The following is a 20,525-nucleotide window of genomic DNA, read 5'->3' as shown; positions in this document are numbered from 1 at the left end:
TCCTGCCATTATTATCCCTGGGAAGGTGGACGTTAGATTCATGCTGGAGGGACTAAAATTCCCAGAGAAGAGACAAAAATGGCTATATTGTCTCAGGTAACAATATAGCCATTTTTATTTATGGTTTTTCACTTTTAGAGGGCTCCTGTGCTCCTAACCCCATCCAATTTGAAATGTTCAGTGGGAAGCTGACCTTAGAGAGAATATTTTAATCAAATCCCCATGAATAATCACATCTACAAAAGTCAAACCCGCAAATGTGGAGGGCCAACAGTAATTGCATAGTATATTCAACCCCTAATACTATATCGGGGAGCTCCCAGTGGCACAGTGAGCTTGTTGACCAAAAGGTCGCAGGTTCGAATCCGGGGAGCAGTGTGAGCTACCACTGTCAGCCCTAGCTTTTGCCAACCTAGCAGTTCGAAAACATGAAAATGTGAGTAGATCAGTAGGTACCACTCCAGCGGGAAGTTAACGGCGCTCCATGCAGTCATGCCGTCCACTTGACCTTGGAGGTGTCTACGGACAACGCCGGCTCTTCGACTTAGAAATGGAGATGAGCACCACACCCCAGAGTCAGACATGGCTGGACTTCATGTCAGGAAAACCTTTACCTTTACCTAATAGTATATCAGCCATGAACATCTGAGAGAGAGAAAAAATAAATCATGATGGTGGTGTTACAGTTTAGCATTGAAAAACTCTTAAAAACTTTATTGGGTCTCAAAGTATTGCTTGTTTGACTTGAAGTTGAAGCAAAAGTTGCTTCAACTCCATATTACTTCATATCATGCAGATGTAACTTTTTACCAAGTCTCTGCTGCAAACTCCTGGAATACATAAGACCAAAGCCAAAGAAAGATAGAATACAGATGGTAGATGTTCCCAGCCCCTAAAGAGTTCAAAATATTGTGAAAAGGGTATGCCTAGTAACTTGCAATACCAGTTAAACTAGAGCTAGATGCAAAACAGAAACAGTATAGTCATAGGAAGCAATGCTATTTTGAACACTGTCAGAGCTCTTAGTTAATTAACATTAGTAAATTTTTATTAAATATGTTGATACTATTGTAGTTCGTGAGCTTACAAATGTCAAAAGTTGTTAAGGACTGGCTTTGGGGGGGAGATCTGGTTGATTGATTGATCGATCTATTGTTTGTTTTTAAAACTAGATCAATGCCTTTAGGTATGATCCCAAGAAAACTACCTAAGACCCAGTTTCCTGCAGGTTTTAATAGGTAAGTGATTAATATACATGAATATACATAATATAAATCAAGATGAATTATATGCAAAATTGAGTTGGCTTTCCAAAGTACTGCATCAGATGGCTTTTCTCAAGGATTGGGAAGCTTGGCTTTGCAGAGCCGTACCTCCTCTCCACTGAGAATGGAGTCTGTCCCTTTCCTCTGCAGAGAGAAGCGACACAAGTTTGGCTGAGCTTCTCTCATGAAAGAAAGGAGTCCAAGACAGACTTTCCACACAGGAAAGGGAACAACTCTTTTCTCAGCAAAGAGAGCTCTTTGGCTCTGCACAGCCAAACTTCCCATTGAATTTGGCACTTGGAGAGTGCACTTAGGAGTCAGTGCAGACAGCCTTTGTATGTCCACAGAAAGCCTTCACAAATCAATAAAATCACATAAAACAAACTCGCATAATACATGGGCCTACAATATAAACCGTAAAAAGGAACCCTCTCAAAACGCAAGAATCCAAATTTTGTATTCTCCAACAGTAAGTTGTAAATGACATTAGTTGACATCCATTTCACCATTTGTATCCCATAACTTTTCGACAAACAATCAGTATATAATAATGTGGACTATACCATCAGGGTCTCAGATCCCTTCTACACTGCCTTATCAAGGGAGATAATCCACATCCACTTTGAACTGGATTATATGAGTCTACACTGCCATATAATCCCATTCAAAGCAGATAATCTGGATTGTATATCGCAGAGTAGAAGGAGCCTCAGATTATTCCCAAATCCTTTTGACAAAGAATTTACTCATTACCTTCGAATAATGTCTGGTTTTGTGGTATGGAAGCTAGTCATATAGACAAGTTGGATCATTTTAGAAGCTGAATTTTTCATGATTTGGATAGATACCCTATAGAATAAAGATTTGGTTTCATTTCAATCAGTTCTTCACATTCTCTCTCTGAAAAAAATGCATTTAGGTCTGGCTTCATGTTAAGACCAAATTTGTTCACTTCTTGCAGTCATGTCATCCTTGTTCAGCACCTTTTTCTGTTTTTGTCCTCCAGCAAAGCTACTACATTTACTGTATTAAATCAGCCCTCCTTCTCCCCCCCCCCCCCCACTTTCTCCCTTTCTCCCTTTCTTTCTTTTAGTGTTTGTTTTACTACTTTTAGCCAAATGTGCTTAGATAAGCTTTCCAAAGGTAACTCTACGTGACCAATTCATTATGCTAATTAGCTGTAAATGTTGTGTTCAGATGATGCATTCTGTATTAAATTCTACCATGTTATGTGCATTGATAAGGAAAGGAAATTCAATATATACATCAGGCATTTTGACATGACCAACAACGATAAGAACTGAGGAGGCAATCTTGGAATGCATCTACACCAGTAGTTCTCAACCTGTGGGTCCCCAGATGTTTTGGCCTTCAATTCCCAGAAATCCTAACAGCTGGTAAACTAATTAGGATTTCTGGGAGTTGTATGCCAAAAACACCTGGGGACCTACAGTTTAAGAACCACTACAATGTAAAATTAATGCAGTTTGACATCACATGAACTGCGATGGCTCAATGCTATGGAATAATGGGTGTTTGACAGTATCTTTAGCCTTTTTTGCCAAAGAGTGTTAGGGCCCCATGAACCTTAACCTTCATAGCATTGAGGCGTGCAGGTAAGCACACAATGCTTACATCATATTTTTTATAGACTTGGTGAAGTGTTGGCAAGTATGTTATTGTGGTAAACATAACCTTCTCTTTTTCTTCCAGAGTAAAATTTACCTCCAGGACTTGTATACAACCTTTAAGAAGCAGGGAGCCTCGGGATGTGAGTGGAATATTTTGAACTTGCATAATTGAAATTTTAAGAACATGCATTACATTTGGAGAGGGGTTGTATAATGACTGAGTTGCTATGAGTTTTCCGGGCTACATTGCCATGTTCCAGAAGCATTACTTCCTGACTTTTCACCCACATCTGTGGCAGGCATCCTCAGAGGTTGTGAGATCTGTTGGAAACTGGGCAAGTGAGGTTTATATATTTGTGGAATAACATCCAGGGTGGGAGAAAGAACTCTTGTCTTCAAAGCCTGGCTGGTTACTGCCTGGGGGAATCCTTTGTTGGGAGGTGTTAGCTGACCCTGGTTGTTTCATGTTAGGAATTCCCCTGTTGTTTAAGTGTTGCTCTTTATTTACTGTCCTGATTTTAGAGGTTTTTTTAGTACTGGTAGCCAGCTTTTGTTCATTTCCATGGTTTCCTCCTTTATGTTGAAATTGTCCACATTCTTATGGATTTCAATGGCTTCTCTGTGTAGTCTGACATGGTGGTTGTTGGAGTGGTCCAGGATTTCTGTGTCTCTGAGGATGCCTGCCATAGATGCATAAACCCAAATCTCTGACCAGATCAATCAGCTCTTCCTGAGATATTAATTGAGGATCAGTGTATGTTGATGGCACAAAGTCGGAATCAGTATCAGCTTCCATATACATCTGATCACCATCATTGCCTAGTGTCCATGTCTCTGGCATACCCGAGCAAGTTTCTTCACAATCAAAAAATTAGTTTTGTGGTATTTCACCATACCGAGTCTGTGTTACATGTTACGTAATGTTGGTTATTGCTGTCAAAGATATGAGCAGTCTAAAAAATCATACAAGTTACTATCAAACAAGAAAATGTTTTAAAATTTTAAAACAAAATTGTCCATTTCTGAAAAACCTTACATGATGTGACAATTTTGAAGTTATTTATGTGATCAGCATCAAAAATATATTTTATACACAAAAAAGTTGTAAAGCAAACAAAATGCCTGTTTTCCAGTGTAACCCAAGACTCCAGAGGCCAGGGCCTTCTCTTTTCACCCTAGATATCCAAAGAATTTGAAGAAGAAGAGGTCATTCCTGGATTTACCTTGTCTCAGAGTAAAGAACATATCGATGTTACCCTGGGAGAGGACTTTTTTGAGAGGAAAAAATCAACTGAGAAACCTGCCAAGGTGATTGTGCCCAGGTAATCTGTAGCATTGCTCCCTGAGTATAATCCTCTACCCTTGCCTTCAAAGTGGCAGCTAAAATATATTTATTTATTTATTTATTTATTTATTTATTTCGAGGTTTTATATACCGACCCTCTCACCTTCAAAGAGTGATTCGAACCGGTTCACAACATGTGTTAACATACAAAAAATATACAATAACAACACAATGCCACTTCATTACACGATTAAAATATCAGCACCATACACATTAAAACATTATCATCCCAGTTAAAAGAGCCAAATCGTCCGACACCATCACAATCCCATTCATCATCCTCCTTTCACGTGGGCAAAGAATTAAATCAGTTGTCAAATGCCGCGTTCCACAACCAGGTCTTTGTTAGTTTCCTGAACGTCATGAGGGAGGGGGCAGTTCTGATCTCTAATGGCAGGGAGGTCCAAAGTCGTATAAGCTTTGGTGGAATAAGGCAGTGTTTCCTTTTATTTATCTTGCCTGCTGTTCAGATTGCTTTTATTTTATTTCAGCAGTTGTTTTGTAATTAATGCATTTTTATATTTGTAACTCAGTGGTTCCCAACCTGTGGTCTGTGGACCACCAGTAGTCCACAAGAACTAAAATATGGTCCATGGCCTCATCTTTACTACACCGTTGCAATGTGAGTGACTAGTCTCACAAAACCCCCTTATAATGCCAAGGCTTATTAAATATGGTTTTCTGTGTGCAAGCAGATGGCAACTACTGGATGGCATATGTTCTGTATCGGAAACTTGTGCAGATGTGGTCTATCCAATGCAATTTTCTAAATCAGCACCCCAAATAACCAAACCAAATCTAAAGTTGACCAAAACCGATATCCCTTTTGATGCTAATGTTGGAGAGTGGTCTCTGGTAAAAATGGTCCCTGGTCAAGTGGTCCCTAGTCAAAAAAAGGTTGAGAACCACTGATGTAACTGATGACTGTAGATTTGTGGTTTGAGCTGTTCCCACAAGGCTTATGAAAAAGGAGAAGACTGAATAATAAATAAAATAACAGTAATAATATTAATAACAACAAAAAGGAAGGAATATGTTTTTGCCTATCAGTAGTTTTGTTCTTGACTTCTTCTAAGAACCAATTCTAAGCAGGTGCAGGAAGTAACAATAGTGGTGTTTTAAAATTATATGGAACATTTTTATGCTTCGACAGAAACTCCAGATGTCGGCAGAGAGTTTCTTGTGTCTTACATTTTATGTATTTTATTTTCTGGTTTTGTTATGCTTTGTGTTATATTGTGTTTACTGTACTGTTGGGCGTGGATTCATGTAAGCCGCACCGAGTCCCCCTGGGGGAGATGGAGTGGGGTATAAATAAAGTATTATTATTATTATTATTATTATTACAGATCCCATGGTAAAGAACTCTGTTTCTGATTAAAATGCACAGCACTTACATTAGTAAATATGAATATAAATATTATCTCCGTATCTGCAGCAGTTGTGTAGTGATTTGACACTTATATTAGGAAATATAAATGTTATCCCAGTTTCTGCCATAAGCAGCTAATGATTAGCTATGTCAAACCTGGAGTGCATCATGAAGAATTCCACACAATCATGGGTAAGACTGGGGTTGTAAAAGTTACTTTTTGGAAAACACATCCCAGATTTTGCAACACTTGTATGTGGAATGTGGAATTCAGTATATGGCACACCCATAAATTAAAACAGTGCAGTCAGTTACCAAAAAGGCTTTCTAAAGTGAGTGTGCTTATCTGGCTACAGTGGTTGAGTAATCAATCACCCTCTGTTTCTTTTTCTCTTCCTCTGCCCTGTCTTCCTATAAACTCCTCTGCAGCACTCCACCAAAGATTGAAACGTAAGTACTGTGCTTCCCCTTCCCATTTCTTTTCTTGCATCGCAATGACAACAGCCTCCATCTGCCCCTTCCGATATCTTTTGAATGTAGCCTCTTTTCCCCAGGATTTTGTTTGACAGTTGCTTGGCCTGATGTACCGTATTGTGGCCCAGTTAAATCACTGAACATCGTTATCTTGGCAACTGAAAAAAATTGCCCTGAAGAAAGCCAGAAACGCCATGAAGGGAGGAATTGGCTTGCTTATTGGCCAGCTCTCCCTCATTCTCTTTCCTCTCACACATGGATGTCTTTTCTGAAATAGTAACTGTCAGGTCCTATTCAGGATGATGCTGTTCAAAGGCGCTTTTGCTGCCCTGGAGGCACAGTGAAAAGCAGCATGGAAAGGAGCTGTAATGACTCAACAGCAGGGCAGTTAAGGACAGCCAAATGGTGTACAGTAGCCTCCCTGTTTCCACAGTGGTTAAAGATCAGGTGCCCCATGAATATAAAAAAAAATGCAAAGAAAGAACACATCTGTAGGAATATCTGGGTTTTCTAGAATGACTCTATAATCAATCTCTGGCAGAAATTATTTTTTCTCTGTTTTTCATATGTGGAAGAAGGCAGGCAAACAAAAGCATCCCAATGTATTGTTGAAGGCTTTCATGGCTGGAATCACTGGGTTATTATAGGTTTTTCAGGCTATATGGCCATGTTCTAGAAGCATTCTCTCCTGATATTTCACCTGCATCTATGACGGGCATCCTCAGAGGTGTGAGGTCTGTTGAAACTAGGAAAATTGGGTTTATATATCTGTGAAATGTCCAGAGTGGGAGAAAGAACACTTGCCTGTTGGAGGCAAGTGTGAATGTTTCATTTGGCCACATTGATTAGCATTTGATCACTTGGCGGTTTTTAGATGTGGCTTGTTCCTGCCTGCGGGAATCTTTTGTTGAGAGATGATTAGCTGTCCCTGATTGTTTACTCTCTGGAGTTGCCCTGTGTTTAAGTGTTGTTTTACTGTTATTATTTTAGACTTTTTAAAGCCAGATTATGATTATTTTCATGGTTTTTGTTGAAATTGTCCACATGCTTATGGATTTCAATGGCTTCTCTGTGTAAACTGACATGGTGGTTGTTGGAGTGGTCCAGCATTTCTGTGTTCTCTGAGGATGCCTGCCACAGATGCAGGTGAAATGCCAGGAGAGAATGCTTCTAGAACATGGCCATAGAGCCCGAAATACCTATAATAACCCAAAAGCATCCCAGCCTTCTATTTTTTCCCATCACCATTGTTCCATAGATCATATAAACATATACAACCTGATCATACAAAGTCTGGGCTCTGTCGTAGACCTCTTTAGGCACAGAACCAGAACTCCATCACATGATGCAGGACTCCTCCTGGCTCAGTGTTGAAAGCATCCTATGACAGTGCCCTGAGAACATGGGAGACTTGTTCTCATATGGTAGAACGGGGATGGGGACGTTTCCCCCTGTGGGATGGGGAAGTGGACAATGCGGGGTGCCGGGTTCCCATGCTGCCCACCGGATTTGCTTTGCTGCCAAAAAATGCCCCTGTTGTTACCTGGCTTCAGGACTTCAATGTGATTAGGTCCTTAGTTGCAATCCTTGGTTTCCTTGCCAGGCAAATAGCATAATTCCTTGTGGCATTACGCTATTTGCCTGGCACTCACTGTACAGACCCCATGTTTTGCAGGGAGGATGTCGTTGCTGACTTAGTGGAACAGATTTCTGAGCTCACGGCAATTATGGAGCAATTGCGCCGAGATCACCAGGTGACCCACAAACAGGTGAGGTCCTTCAGTGGAGCGCCCCCTGTTGGCGTCTCTGGAAGAAATCCTGCGGTGGCACAAAAAGAGATCCTTATAACCAAACTTCAAAAACCAGGTTCCACATAATAGTTTTTAAAGACATTTCTTTTCTTTTTTTGTAATAATCTTTATTGCAATTTTCTTAAATATACAGATGATAGAATTTGATGGAAAATAATTGAAAGAGGAATTAGGAGAGATTTAAAGAAAAGAAATGGGAAAGGCGTGGGGGGCGTGTGAAAGAAAAGAAAGAAGGATTGTGTGAGTATGGAAAGTGGCAATTAAAAGAAAAGATTCAAGAAAGTTCTTTCTTCACTCCATTTGACTTCCAGGATTCTTCGAGGGAGGTCCTTTCCTTTCCTTTCGTTTCTTCCTCTCTCTTCCTTCTATTTTCGCTACCTCTTTCGACTAGTATCTAGTTTGTGTCCGTCTTCTTATAAGTCCATGTCCTCTGGCTATTTTTCTTCATTATTTAGATTTCCTTCTATATTTGTGTACTTTATTTTTAGTTTTACTCTTAGTTTTAGTTGTTTAATTTTAGAAATTCCTTAAATTTGTCTGTTTCTGTTTCCATCATTCCTTTGCTTCTTTGGATAATATAACTTAGACTGTCCATGTTCCTGACTTCCATTATTTTCCTTTTCCAATCTTCTATCTTTGATATTTCTTACTTCCTCCACAGTTTTGCAAAGCAGATCCTGGCCGCTGTTGTTGCCAGAAATAGTAATTTATCCGTATTTTTGTCCATCTTTATGTTTGTAATGCCTAGTAGGAATATTTCCGGTTTTAGTGAAATTTTAATTTTCAGAATTTTCTGTAGTGTTTCCTGGATTTCCTTCCAGTACCTTCTCGTTTTCTTACACTGCCACCACATATGATACGTCGTCCCTTCTACTGATCCACACTTCCAACACTTTAAATTTGCCTTTTTGTAATATTTATTTATTTTGGAGGGCGTCATGTACCATCTGAAAAAGACCTTAAGCCTGTTCTCTCTCATATCATATGCTTTTAGTTTTTAAAGACATTTCTGAAGCAACAAAGATGGTGTTCTAAGATTAATATAAAGTACTGGGGTAGGAATGCATCTGCATAGAGGCTGTTGGGTCTGCACGACCCTTCATGTGTAATGAAACTACCTGAAAGCCACTTGAAAAGAGGACTCCAGTTATAGAAATCACACAATGTACACACATGCTGTACTTTTATCTTTTAATTGTGTTTTGACTTGTTCTGTATGTGGTGTTTAATGGTTTGTTTCATTCCTTTTTAAAAACTTACATAAATAAGATTTTCACTAGACTTTGTATTAACTTTTCCCCCCTTAGCTGCTTTGAAATCCTTGCTGGGAGAAAGGTGAGATATATATGTATAAACCACCAAATACTGTTATGGTACAAATTGTCTTCTTTCTCTTCCTAGATGGAAAAAGAGATGGAAGAAAGATGCAATGAGATGCAAGAGGAACATGAGAACAAAATAAAGTATGGCTATCTTTTCTTGCAAAGCTTATATTTATTCTGTAAACAGGTGGGGAGCTAGTGGCACGGCAACTGCTTTGTCTTCATCTCTCCGACTTTTGGATTTTATGGATTTTAACTGAATCGTTTAATGCCAATCATTAATTATGTTTTAATGTTTGCATATTTGTTGATTTTAAATTGTATAGAATGCTTTTAAAGTAAGCTGTTTTGAGTCCTCTGGTGGAGAGAAAAAGCAGAGTAGTAGTAATAATAATAATAATAATAATAAGGCCAGCTTCAGCACAGCAGGTTAAACTACCTGCTGTAGTCAATCTTGTCCGTCGAAAGGCTGCTAGTTCGAAGCTGGGTCAGGGTAAGCTCCTGGCCTTTTGCCCAGCTTCTGCCTACCTAGTGGTTGGAAAACAAATGTGAATAGATAAATAGGTACCACTTTAAAAAAAAGTGGGGAGGTATTCTAAGGCACCCATAAGGAATGCTGGTGATTTGATTTTTAAAAATAGAGAAATTTATAAATAAGCTCTTTATCAGGAAGATGGAGTGACAGCATCATAGGCCGAAACCGAGCAGAACACCTTCCAACATGCCAAAAGATGCGGAAAGCTGATATATATACTTCCTATCTATGTATAATTGTCTGTCTAGTTGTATATAAACGACATTGAATGTTTGCCATATATGTGTGTTCTGAGATCCACTCTGAGTCCCCTGCGAGATGAGAAGGGTGGAATATAAATGCTGTAAATAAACAAACAAATAAATAATCTCATTAATCTCTGGAACTCCCATTCCAAAGAAGTTAGAATGGCTCCCTCCTTGCTTTCATTTAGGAACCAAGTTCAAACCTTCCTATGGAAGCAGACCTTTTCTGAAGGAGAATAGTAGCATGGCAAACGCCAAATCTACGTGTGCAATGTGTGAATTATATAGTTGACCTCCAGCAATGTATTTTTGACCATGGCCTAAGAAATTGATATTAGATGGGGTTTTCACCTTTTGAATGTTTGAACGGTGTCTTTGCTAGTTATTTATTAAATGTGTCGCATGTTTTATAATTTTTTATTAGAAACTAGCCATCCCCTGCCACACGTTGCTGTGGCTCAATCTGGTGGTCATGGGGGTTCTGTGTGGGAGGTTTGGCCCAATTCTATCATTGGTGGGGTTCAGAATGCTTTGTGATTGTAAGTGAACTACAAATCCCAGCAACTACAACTCCCAAATGTCAAGATTCTATTTTCCCCAAACTCTACCAGTGTTCACATTTGGGCATATTGAGTATTCGTGTAGAGTTTGGTCTAGACCCATCATTGTTTGAGTCCAAAGTGCTCTTTGGATGTAGGTGAACTACAACTCCAAAACCAAAGGACACTGCCCACCAAACCCTTCCAGTATTTTCTGTTTGTCAAGGGAGAACTGTGTATCAATTTTGGTTCAATTCCATCATTGGTGGAGTTCAGAATGCTGTTTGATTGTAGGTTAACTATAAATCCCAGTAACTACAACCCCCAAATGACAAAATCAAATTTTTTGAGTGAAGGACCTACATTGGGTTGTTAGGTGTCTTGTGTCCAAATTTGGTGTCAATTCGTCCAGTAGTTTTTGAGTTCTCTTAATCCCACAAATGAACATTACATTTTTATTTATATAGATGTTGTGGTTCGATGATTATGTTTTATGCTGTGTAAAGTTTTTGTTGTTCATGTTGTTCGCCGTTTTGAGTCCCAATCCAAGGAGAGCAGGAAATAAATAAATAAACAAACAAACAAACAAACAAACAAACAAACAAACTTGCAACCAGCATGGCCAACATTAAGGGATAGTGGAGAAATAGTATCAATCATCTGAAGGGCCAAATGTAGCCCAACCTTTCTACATCCTCCCTTTTAAGTTTTGGTTTTTTAGAGCTTTCCCATGAAGCTTGAATGGAAAATAGTAATCTGCAGCCTTGAGAAACTAGTTTCCCAGTCTTTTCTTTGGAAATCAAGAAAAAAGTACTTTGCAACTTTCTGCTACATATTTTTATTCAGAAGTAAGGCTAAATTAAATTAAACAATACTTTCATCATCATGCTCTCTGTGAAATCACACATCTGGTGGTTTGTGCACCTGCGCAACAATCTCGGAAGCCAAAGCACCTTAAAACAGCAGTTGAAGGATACCGAGATTGCTGCGCAGGCGCACAAACTACCATATGTGCGAATTTCACAGATGACCACTCGAAGTAACACAATTACAGGTAAGCAACCATTCCTTCTCTCGCGTTATGCACTTAGACACTGAGAACCAAACTAGATATGCCACTTAATGTATAATTGTGTTGAATATGTATTTATTTATTTTATTTTTTAAATTACCTGCAAATCCAAACTACATAGAAGATTAATGCAAAAATGCTTCATTGATGACACTTTGTTGTGCTGGTTTTGCAGAGAACTTCAGGTGTTTCATGAATCAGAATTGGCTGCCATGGAAGATCAATACAGGAAGGAGTTGCGGAACGAGAGAGCAACGGCTCAAGAGAAGCTGAGTATGGCTCACAGCTTAAATACCTATAATACACAAGATGTGTAGCTATACCGCAACATACACACTTTAGGGGAAAGGAGCTGGAAGGGAGAGAACAACAAAATAAGATTGCCTTGCCTACTGCTTCCTTCATTTCCCATTTGAAATTACAAAACATTTAAAATACACATTTGGAGGCATAGGATGAGAATATTTTGGAGGGAGGCTGACTTGAAGGAGACAAATGGGAGGAGTGTTTAAAGTGCTCACGTCCTTCCACCATGTCTTCAGTCCTCAAGTTTTACAATGTATTGTAATGTAATATAGCTGAGTCATGCACTGCTAATAGGCTTCTATTGGAGATGCTAAGTCATGCATTGACTGTATATAGAACTTCCTTTGGGGAATGTGTTCTGGCCTAGTCCAGGTGATTGTGAATGATGTAATCCTGGGTCTGAGTTAAGTTAATGAGTTGGGAACCAATCAGAGATTGCTATGTGTAAATGTATAGAATTGTATATAAGGAAGTCATGTACAGTGTATATTCCTCTCCTTGTGCTGTGATGCTGTTCGTCGAAGGCTCTGTGTAATTTATTAAAGGAACCTGTCTGCTAAGACAAGATATAACCGTGTGCTGTGGTAAGTTTGTAGTGTCATCTAGATTGGAGGGGAAAACAATAGTAAAACTGACAATGGCCAGGCATGTGCTCAAGTGTCTGTAAAAGAGTTCCAGACTGACTGCAGTTTGTGGGAGCAGTTGACTGAAAATACTGTGCAGGAAGAAGCTACTGGAAAGTGCTGAAGTTGTGCAACTGATCTGCTGCTGAATTGTGAAATTAATCTCAACATAGAATGTGTGAGAGAGCATGAAATTGCCAGCTTAAGTCATCTTTAACTTCAGAAGGCGGTGTTTCTTAAACATTAGGAGAGTCATCCAGTTTCCTTAAAACAAGACTAATGAGGATCAAGCCCTTATATGTACAGTGGAACCTCAAGTTAAAAGCGCCCTAACTTAAGTGTGAGATAAGAGCTGTCTCTTGGCCCAAGATTTGCTTTAACATACGAGCAGCATTTTTACTTAAGAGCTAGCACCAGAGGGAGCACTAGCACCAGAGTCCAGGACTTTAGGGCTTCAAGGGAGCAGCCTCTATGCCTTGTGCTTTTGTCCGCTTTAGGAGATTGCTGTCTGCTTTGCTTTTGTCCATTTTGAGGAACTTTGAGTTAGTTGATTTTGTGGCTTCATGAAGAGAGAGAATGGGAGAGAGCAAGAGAGGGAGGGGGGACAGTATGAAGAAAAGGATGCTTCCCTATCTCCGCGACCGCCACGAGCTCTAAGATCTTCCAGGGAGGCCCTCCTCTCGGTCCCACTACCGTCTCAAGCATGGTTGGTGGGGATGAGAGAGAGGGCCTTCTCAGTGGTGGCCCCTCATCTCTGGAACGTATTCCAAAGGAAATAAGATGGACCCCATCTCTCCCCTCCTTTTGGAAGAGCTTGAAGATGGTTTAAACAAGCCTTTGAAAATGGCCAGTTCTACCACAGCCCCACACATTGTCTAATACGGCCTTATTCTTCCTACCAGTTACCCAGATCATTTCCTCTAATCGGCCCCGGGAAGGAACAGCCACAGACCTGTATCTAAAATTATTGTTGCCTGCCATAGCATTGCACTTAATTCCTGGGCCTCCTAGAATTTTTGGGCTTGCACAAATCTTGGCCCGACCTTTTAAATTTTTAATTGCCTTGAACAGGCAGGATTACTTTTAAATATATGTGTGTTATGGCGACAATTTTTATGCTTATATTTTGTTTGTTAATCTTATGGTTATGTTGTTTTTACTCTGTATGTTTTGTGATGTTACTTGGGAACTGCTCTGAGTCCCCTCGGGGAGATAGAACGGTATATAAATAAAGTTTTATTATTTATTATTATTATTTATTATTCTGGCTCTTCACTTTTAACTTTGTGCTTCTAACATTGTGCCACAACTTTGTGCTTCTACCATTTTAAAGTTGATATTTCTATGTGAATATGCATGTATACATTATTTATTATTTATAAACACATAAAAAACGAGGTGGGGGGCGGAACAGATTAATTGCTTTTCAGTGATGAAATTTCGCTTTGAGATAAGAGTGTTTTGGCTTAATAGCTCAGTCATGGAACTAATTAAACTCTTAACTCAAGGTATCGCTGTACATGGAAGAAATTCACTATAGTAAAGTCTAATTTAAAACATATGCCAGGAATTAGGAAAGTATAACATGAGATAGGCTTCAGACTTTGAGTAATGCTGATAATGTCCACTATCTGAGGAAAGCATGTAACTGAAAGCATAACCTCTTCATTATATAGATGAAAAAAGAAAATCTTAATTAATTGGCTCAGTGTTGGCTCAGTACTTACCTGTTTTTTTCTTCTTCAGCTACGATGCAGAAAGAGTACAAATATCTGAAGAACGCATTCCGTGTGTATCAGGTAAGATTTAAATTATCACCCAAAATGATGAGCTTTATTTGGGGCCCATTAATTAGTGAGCATAGAACATTTTTCATTTTCAGACGTAATTCAAAGAGTGCTGGTTATCACAAATTATTTTAGTTACTTTTGAATAAGTTAAACACATAAATCAGGGATGGGCAATTTTGGGGTGAGCAGAAGTCAATTTTTAGTCTCTAGGACTTTAGGTTGATTTCACTAAGACTCCCGATCCCTGCAATCAAACCATGAAAGTGAAAATAGATGGATATTAAATTTGGCTCTTATTTTTAATAGCATCCGTAGTGGGAGTTGGATTTTCTAAACTCTGAAAATGCAACATTCATCCTTTAAAACTCAATGCAACTTCCCCATCGAGAAATAATTGCACAGGTGATAGGCTCCAGGTTGGGAGAATAAATTCAAAAGAAAGACACGCTGTTTTCAGAAACATCCTCTCCTCCCGTGTGTGTGTGTGTAGAAAATATTTCATGCATCTGATAAGTATGGGGTCTAGATCATGAAGGTTCGTGCTGTATAATAAATTTCTTTATAGAATCATAGAATCCTAGGGTTGGAAGAGACCTTGTGAGCCATCCAGTCCAACCCGCTGCCAAGAAGCAGGAATATTGCATTCAAAGCACCCCCGATAGATGGCTATCCAGCCTCCCCTTAAAAGACTCCAAAGAAGGAGCCTCCACCACCCTCCAGGGCAGAGAGTTCCGCTGTTGAACAGTTCTCTCTCACAGTTAGGAAGTTTCAGTGGAAGCCATTGTTCTGTGTCCTAATCTCCAAGGCAGCAAAAAAACAAGCTTACTCCCTCCTCTCTTTGACTTCCCCTCACATATTTATACATGGCCATCATGTCTCCTCTCAGCCTTCTCTTCTGCAGGCTAAACATGCCCAACTCTTTAAGCCACTCCTTATAGGGATTGTTCTCCAGACCCTTGATCATTTTACTTGCCCTCCTCTGGACACATTCCAGCTTAGAGTCAACATCTCCCTTAAATTTTGGTGCCCAGATTTCGACCCAGCAAGTAGTAAGCTGTCACAACGTGTGTGTCCATTTTGCATAATCATAACAACATAATTCCTTAGATTCATAGATATTCGATTTGTGGAAATAGCAGAAGAAAGGGATAGAGAGAAGGGCCAAAATTCAATTGCCAGACCAAACTGGAATAAATTTATTGAATCAGTTGCTCACGAGTCAGTCAGCAAATCACATGAATTTACTCTTATTGGGAACTGCTCTTTGGTTTAGTCTAGAACTGCCATTTATATTGTTGCCACTGGACACATTTCCTTGTGTGTCCCCTTTTTTGTAGGATAGTATTTCAGATGAAATGGAAGAAAAGTGGCTGAGAAGGCAAGCAGAATGGAAAAAGAGTGAAAGAACTGAACGGGAGAAAGCGTTAATACAGCAAAGTGAGTTCAAGAGGGTTCTATCTTTCGTATATTATTTGCGTTATGTGTACATGTACCTTCACCTATCTGTATCCCTTTTCTGATCCAAGAGCAGAGCTGCATCCATTTAAACCCAGACAACTGGGGGATGGGGGTGGGGGACTGGACGGGACGGGACAGAATATAGATTGGGAAAAAACCCCCAAAGATTCCTGTGTACACTCAGAGGCGGCCCTAGGTAATTTTCAAAGGTAAGCAAACAGTATTCCCCCCACCCCAACCAATCACTGATATATATTTTCTGTTTGTTGTGGGAGTTCTGTGTACCATATTTGGTTCAATTCCATCATTGGTGGAGTTCAGAATGCTCTTTGATTGTAGGTGAACTATACATCCCAGTAACTACAACTCGCATATGTCAAGGTCTATTTTGCCTCAAAAGCGCCCCTGGGCAAGATCAACTATACTGCAAATGCTTACTTTGCGTAATGGGTTGAGCCGCCCCTGTGTACACTGCACATATTTTATTTGTAGTGCGAACAAATATGAAAGAACAATACAATATTTAAAATTAAGAACAATGTTAACCAACATAAACTTACCAATATTTCAATGTGAAGGGTGGGCCTGGTTTTGGCTGATGAGATAGACAATTAGGATTGCGGTTGCTGTGTTCCTTCAAGTCGTTTCAGACTTAGGGTGACCGTAAATCTAAAGTTTAGGATGAAGGGGGTTAATAAATGGCCTTGGAGAGCTGCATCCAGCCTGCGGGCCTTCGTTTGGGGACCCCTAATTTAAACAGTATGATAATATATTTGAATGCAGTTCTGCTTCCCTATGGAGGTCAGATGGTGCTGGGAAAGCTTTCTAGTATATCCATATCTGCAGCATTACGAAACAAGCCCAATGATGAGAACAGATAGCACTCTCCCCACCAAACACTACAGTGGTAACACCGGGAGCCCCCAGTAGCGCAGTGGGTTAAACCCCTGTGCCAGCAGGACTGAAGGTTCGAACAGGTCGCAGGCTCGAATCCCAGGAGAGCACGGATGAGCTCCCTCTATCAGCTCCAGCTCCTCATGCGGGGACATGAGAGAAGCCTCCCACAAGGATGATAAAAACATCAAAACATCCGGGCATCCCCTGGGCAACGTCCTTGCAGACGACCAATTCTCTCACACCAGAAGCGACTTGCAGTTTCTCAAGTCGCTCCTGACACAACAAAAAAAAAGTAACAAACAGTAATGAGAGTAGAGGTTTTCAGTTCATTGACATTATAATCAAATTTATGAAACCCTCACATAATATTGAGTAAAAGGGATGCCCACGTTTCATTTTTCTTCCAGAACAGTCATTGACCAAGAAATTTGAGATGGAGCTGGAAGAACAGAAGAAGCTCATTCAAAGAAACAGTTTCCTCTTAGGTAAAGCCTATGAGCAAGAAAGAGAGGTATGTGGTGCATCAGGATTTTACAGTTTGCTATTTTCTAGGCTGGGTTTGGAGAATTAGCAAAATGTTGGTCCTTACTTTTTTATTATTATAATTTTTATTCTGAAGAAAAATCTGTAATGATACAATAAAAGAGGGGGAACATTTCATGAGTTATAGAAAAGTGGGAAATAAAGTGAGAAATAAAGAAATAAAGTTAATTTCTAAGAGAAGAGGAAAATAAAAAATAAAAAATGCTAAAATAGAGCAAAAGTGAAACAGAAATTTGATACTTCCTATCTTCGCCTTGAAGAATTATCATCTAAGGTAAAGGTAAAAAAGAGTTATTTATATAGTGCTAGTCCTTTTAAAGTTTGAATTCAATCATTCCGTGTGTTTCATATAATAGCTTCTTCTACTGTTATTTCCAGATTTTCATTTTTCAAAAAACATTTCAGGGATGTCTGTAACGACGCCACCAGTTGTAGGAATGTTACTGCTTTGTCAGAGTCTCCTACAATTTGTAATGAATCTACAAATTCGATAACACAGCCATTAGCCTGTAATATTTTGTTTATCTTCCTTTGATGTGTAGCGCGGCTTGACTCGAAAGTATACGAAACAGAGGCTTGGATTTAAGAGAAACTGTAATAAGTTTATTGAAGTATGGAAGCTTAATGGTTTCAATGTTTCTTAACTCCTAGAGGTACATTCCTTTAGTGGTTACATTTATAATCTTTCATAAAACAACTCTTAAGAGGACTGCTCTTTCCACTAGACAGGTTTTAAACTTATTTCCTTCAAAATGTGTTTCTTTCGTTAACAGATCACTTCAGGTACTAGCCTATTCTTTCCCTCTGTTATCTCTGTTACAGTAAAGATTCTTACTAGGGTTCTCTTCCCTTTTTCCTGCTCAGACTCTTAACTACTAATCTAAATAAGTCAACTTGGCTTATTTAAACCACACAGGCTAAAAGACTAAACCTTCCTGATTCTCAACACAGTAGAACCAGCTTTCCCTGTGGTTCTCTGACTACAGACTGCCTATTTAAAATGCCTGCTCCTGCCAAGTGGCAATTGGCTCCTCCCCTTTTACCATGGCAACCCAGCTCAGAGTGAACTGAGCTGGCTACCATCCACCCAGTTATGCTACTTCAAATACTTACCTCCTTAAACACCTAGCTATAACTACACATGACTGTAGGTTAAAATTCACACTTCACCACAGTGTCCAGTCCGTTTTCTTTTTGGGATTTGGAAATGCTGATCCTTACTTGACATTTTTTTCTTGCAATGACCGGCTTGACAGTTTTCCTTGTATCAAAATTGTGTTGCATGTGTTTTATTTCATTCAATTTCATTTTTATCATGCATGATACAGGACCCAAGGCAATAGTATCATTGTTTTTGCTCCTTTTATGACAACATAGTGCTATTTTATTATTAATTCTTTTAAAGGAAAGGTCATCATATACTTATGACAATTCCAAAGCATTGAAGAGACATCTAATGATTAATCACATTAGTTGTACATGAATTTGAAAGGCCTTTCATGAAAATTAAAGGAAGCACACTGAAAAGGATGCAAAAAAGGGGGAAATTTTAAAATTAATGTTGTAAGTAGCTTTAGCCAAATGGGATCAGATCCACATTGTAAACACTTTGGAAGAATCTTGTCCATAGAGAAAAGTGAAGTTATATAATATAGTTTGTGGTAACTGACATGTGACACCCCCATTTTTTTATTCTGCTTTTTTAAGAAGTTAGGTTCACTAAAGGACTTACTCTCTTTTCTAAGCCAAAATTTTGCCGTAAAGTATCGTTCTGTGTTGGGCTGATTGAGTACAACATGAAAATAAAAAGGTTTTTTGTTAGAATTGATGTGACAAGTATGGGCCAACAGATTTTGTCTATGAAATGACTAACACATTATGGTTATTAAACGTAATGTAAACTAACAGCATAACAAGCAATGCAAGTACATTTGCCCTTTACATCATTGCATGATGCAACTGGTAACTTTTATAGCGTTGTACTGGAAAACAAAACAATGTATGTGTGACGAGTAGGTTTCCAAAGCCTGGTCTCCCTTGATACATATTACTTTTCACCCAACTAAAAATCCCTGTTAGCACCACAATGCATAATATACAGATAATAATAATAATAATAATAATAATAATAATAATAATAATAATAATCTTTATTTATATCCCGCCACCATCTCCCCAATGCGGTCTCGGGGCGGCTTACATGAGGGCAAGCCCAAACAACAAATTACAGCAGAATAAAAATGCAAATAATAAACAACAACATCATAATTACATAAAACATATGCATGCATAACGATATAAAATTACAATAAACACAATGACAGTGACAATGGGCAGGCTACATGTAATGAGATAACAACATTGTTTGTAACTTACTATTTCAGTGCCCAAAAGGGTGAACAAACAGAAGTAAAGTGTGGTTCCCCCTGGCAAATGTAATTTTTACGCTTGACTTTCTCATTTCTAGGAATTTCAAAAGCAGCAACAAGCCACTAAGAATACTATTGATGAGTTGAACAACAAGATCATGGCAAGTGGGCTTAACACTATTGAACAGATGTATCTGAAATCAGCAGGTCGTATGAGATCCAGTGCTCGGGGTTTCTTCTCCACACTCCCCACCAACCTTAAGTTCCCTGCCCACTAACAGTGTTTTGTACTTTTGAAAACTTTCATCTTATTTCTCAGTTATCCATTTTTGGATGCATTACAGCTTGGTATATTAGTTCGTTCTTAGTATACACGAAGTATCACATTGTCCCTGGCGATTCAGTTTCAACTGGCCATATCTTTTTAATTTCCCCTCCTTCAGGGGAGAAGAAGCTGGATATGATTATTATTATTGTTTGGTACACAACAAGATAAGTTCACAACAAACAAGATCACTATGCTGGTTGTTGTATTTGATCACATGTCTGACACTTCCCAAGTGTCTAGGACTGTGTGATGTATCAGCAAATAATGCGTGCAAATCCGAGATGGCAGCTGACAGATAGTAATTTTGTGAGCACTGATTGTTTTTAAGTGCAGACCAAGGTCTTTAGGCAGTGCACCCAGTGTGCTGATTATCACTGGGACCAACTTTACTGCCAGAGTCTTTGCAGTTCAATCTTTAAATCATCGTATTGTGTAAGCGTTTCTAGTAGCTTCTCGTCAGTTCTGCTATCACCTGGGATTGTTATTATAATAATAATATAGTAGGGTACATTACAGGAAGCAGGTTGTCCCACATAATTTTACTCCTGTTGTTGTTGTTGTTGTTGTTGGGAGTAAAATGTCTTGGTACAGCCTAGATTC

At 39.0% G+C, this 20,525-nt stretch overlaps 1 protein-coding gene across 1 annotated transcript in view; it reads left to right on the top strand.

The window, feature by feature from the left end:
• Positions 1-20,525, top strand: part of FLACC1 (flagellum associated containing coiled-coil domains 1) — a 29,285-nt gene that overhangs the window by 1,149 nt on the left and 7,611 nt on the right. The window contains exons 2-12 of the mRNA XM_060755002.2: positions 1,173-1,238; positions 2,979-3,036; positions 4,076-4,218; positions 6,043-6,063; positions 7,763-7,856; positions 9,300-9,361; positions 11,787-11,884; positions 14,287-14,339; positions 15,668-15,767; positions 17,093-17,196; positions 19,696-19,758. Of these exons, the coding sequence (XP_060610985.2) occupies positions 1,173-1,238; positions 2,979-3,036; positions 4,076-4,218; positions 6,043-6,063; positions 7,763-7,856; positions 9,300-9,361; positions 11,787-11,884; positions 14,287-14,339; positions 15,668-15,767; positions 17,093-17,196; positions 19,696-19,758 (862 nt within the window). The remainder of the gene's footprint in view (positions 1-1,172; positions 1,239-2,978; positions 3,037-4,075; positions 4,219-6,042; positions 6,064-7,762; positions 7,857-9,299; positions 9,362-11,786; positions 11,885-14,286; positions 14,340-15,667; positions 15,768-17,092; positions 17,197-19,695; positions 19,759-20,525) is intronic.

This window comes from Anolis sagrei, chromosome 1, assembly GCF_037176765.1.
Source record: "Anolis sagrei isolate rAnoSag1 chromosome 1, rAnoSag1.mat, whole genome shotgun sequence".
Taxonomy (NCBI): Eukaryota; Metazoa; Chordata; class Lepidosauria; order Squamata; family Dactyloidae; genus Anolis; species Anolis sagrei.
Note: the sequence above shows the minus strand (reverse complement) of the source record. Positions and strands in the feature narration are given on the sequence as shown.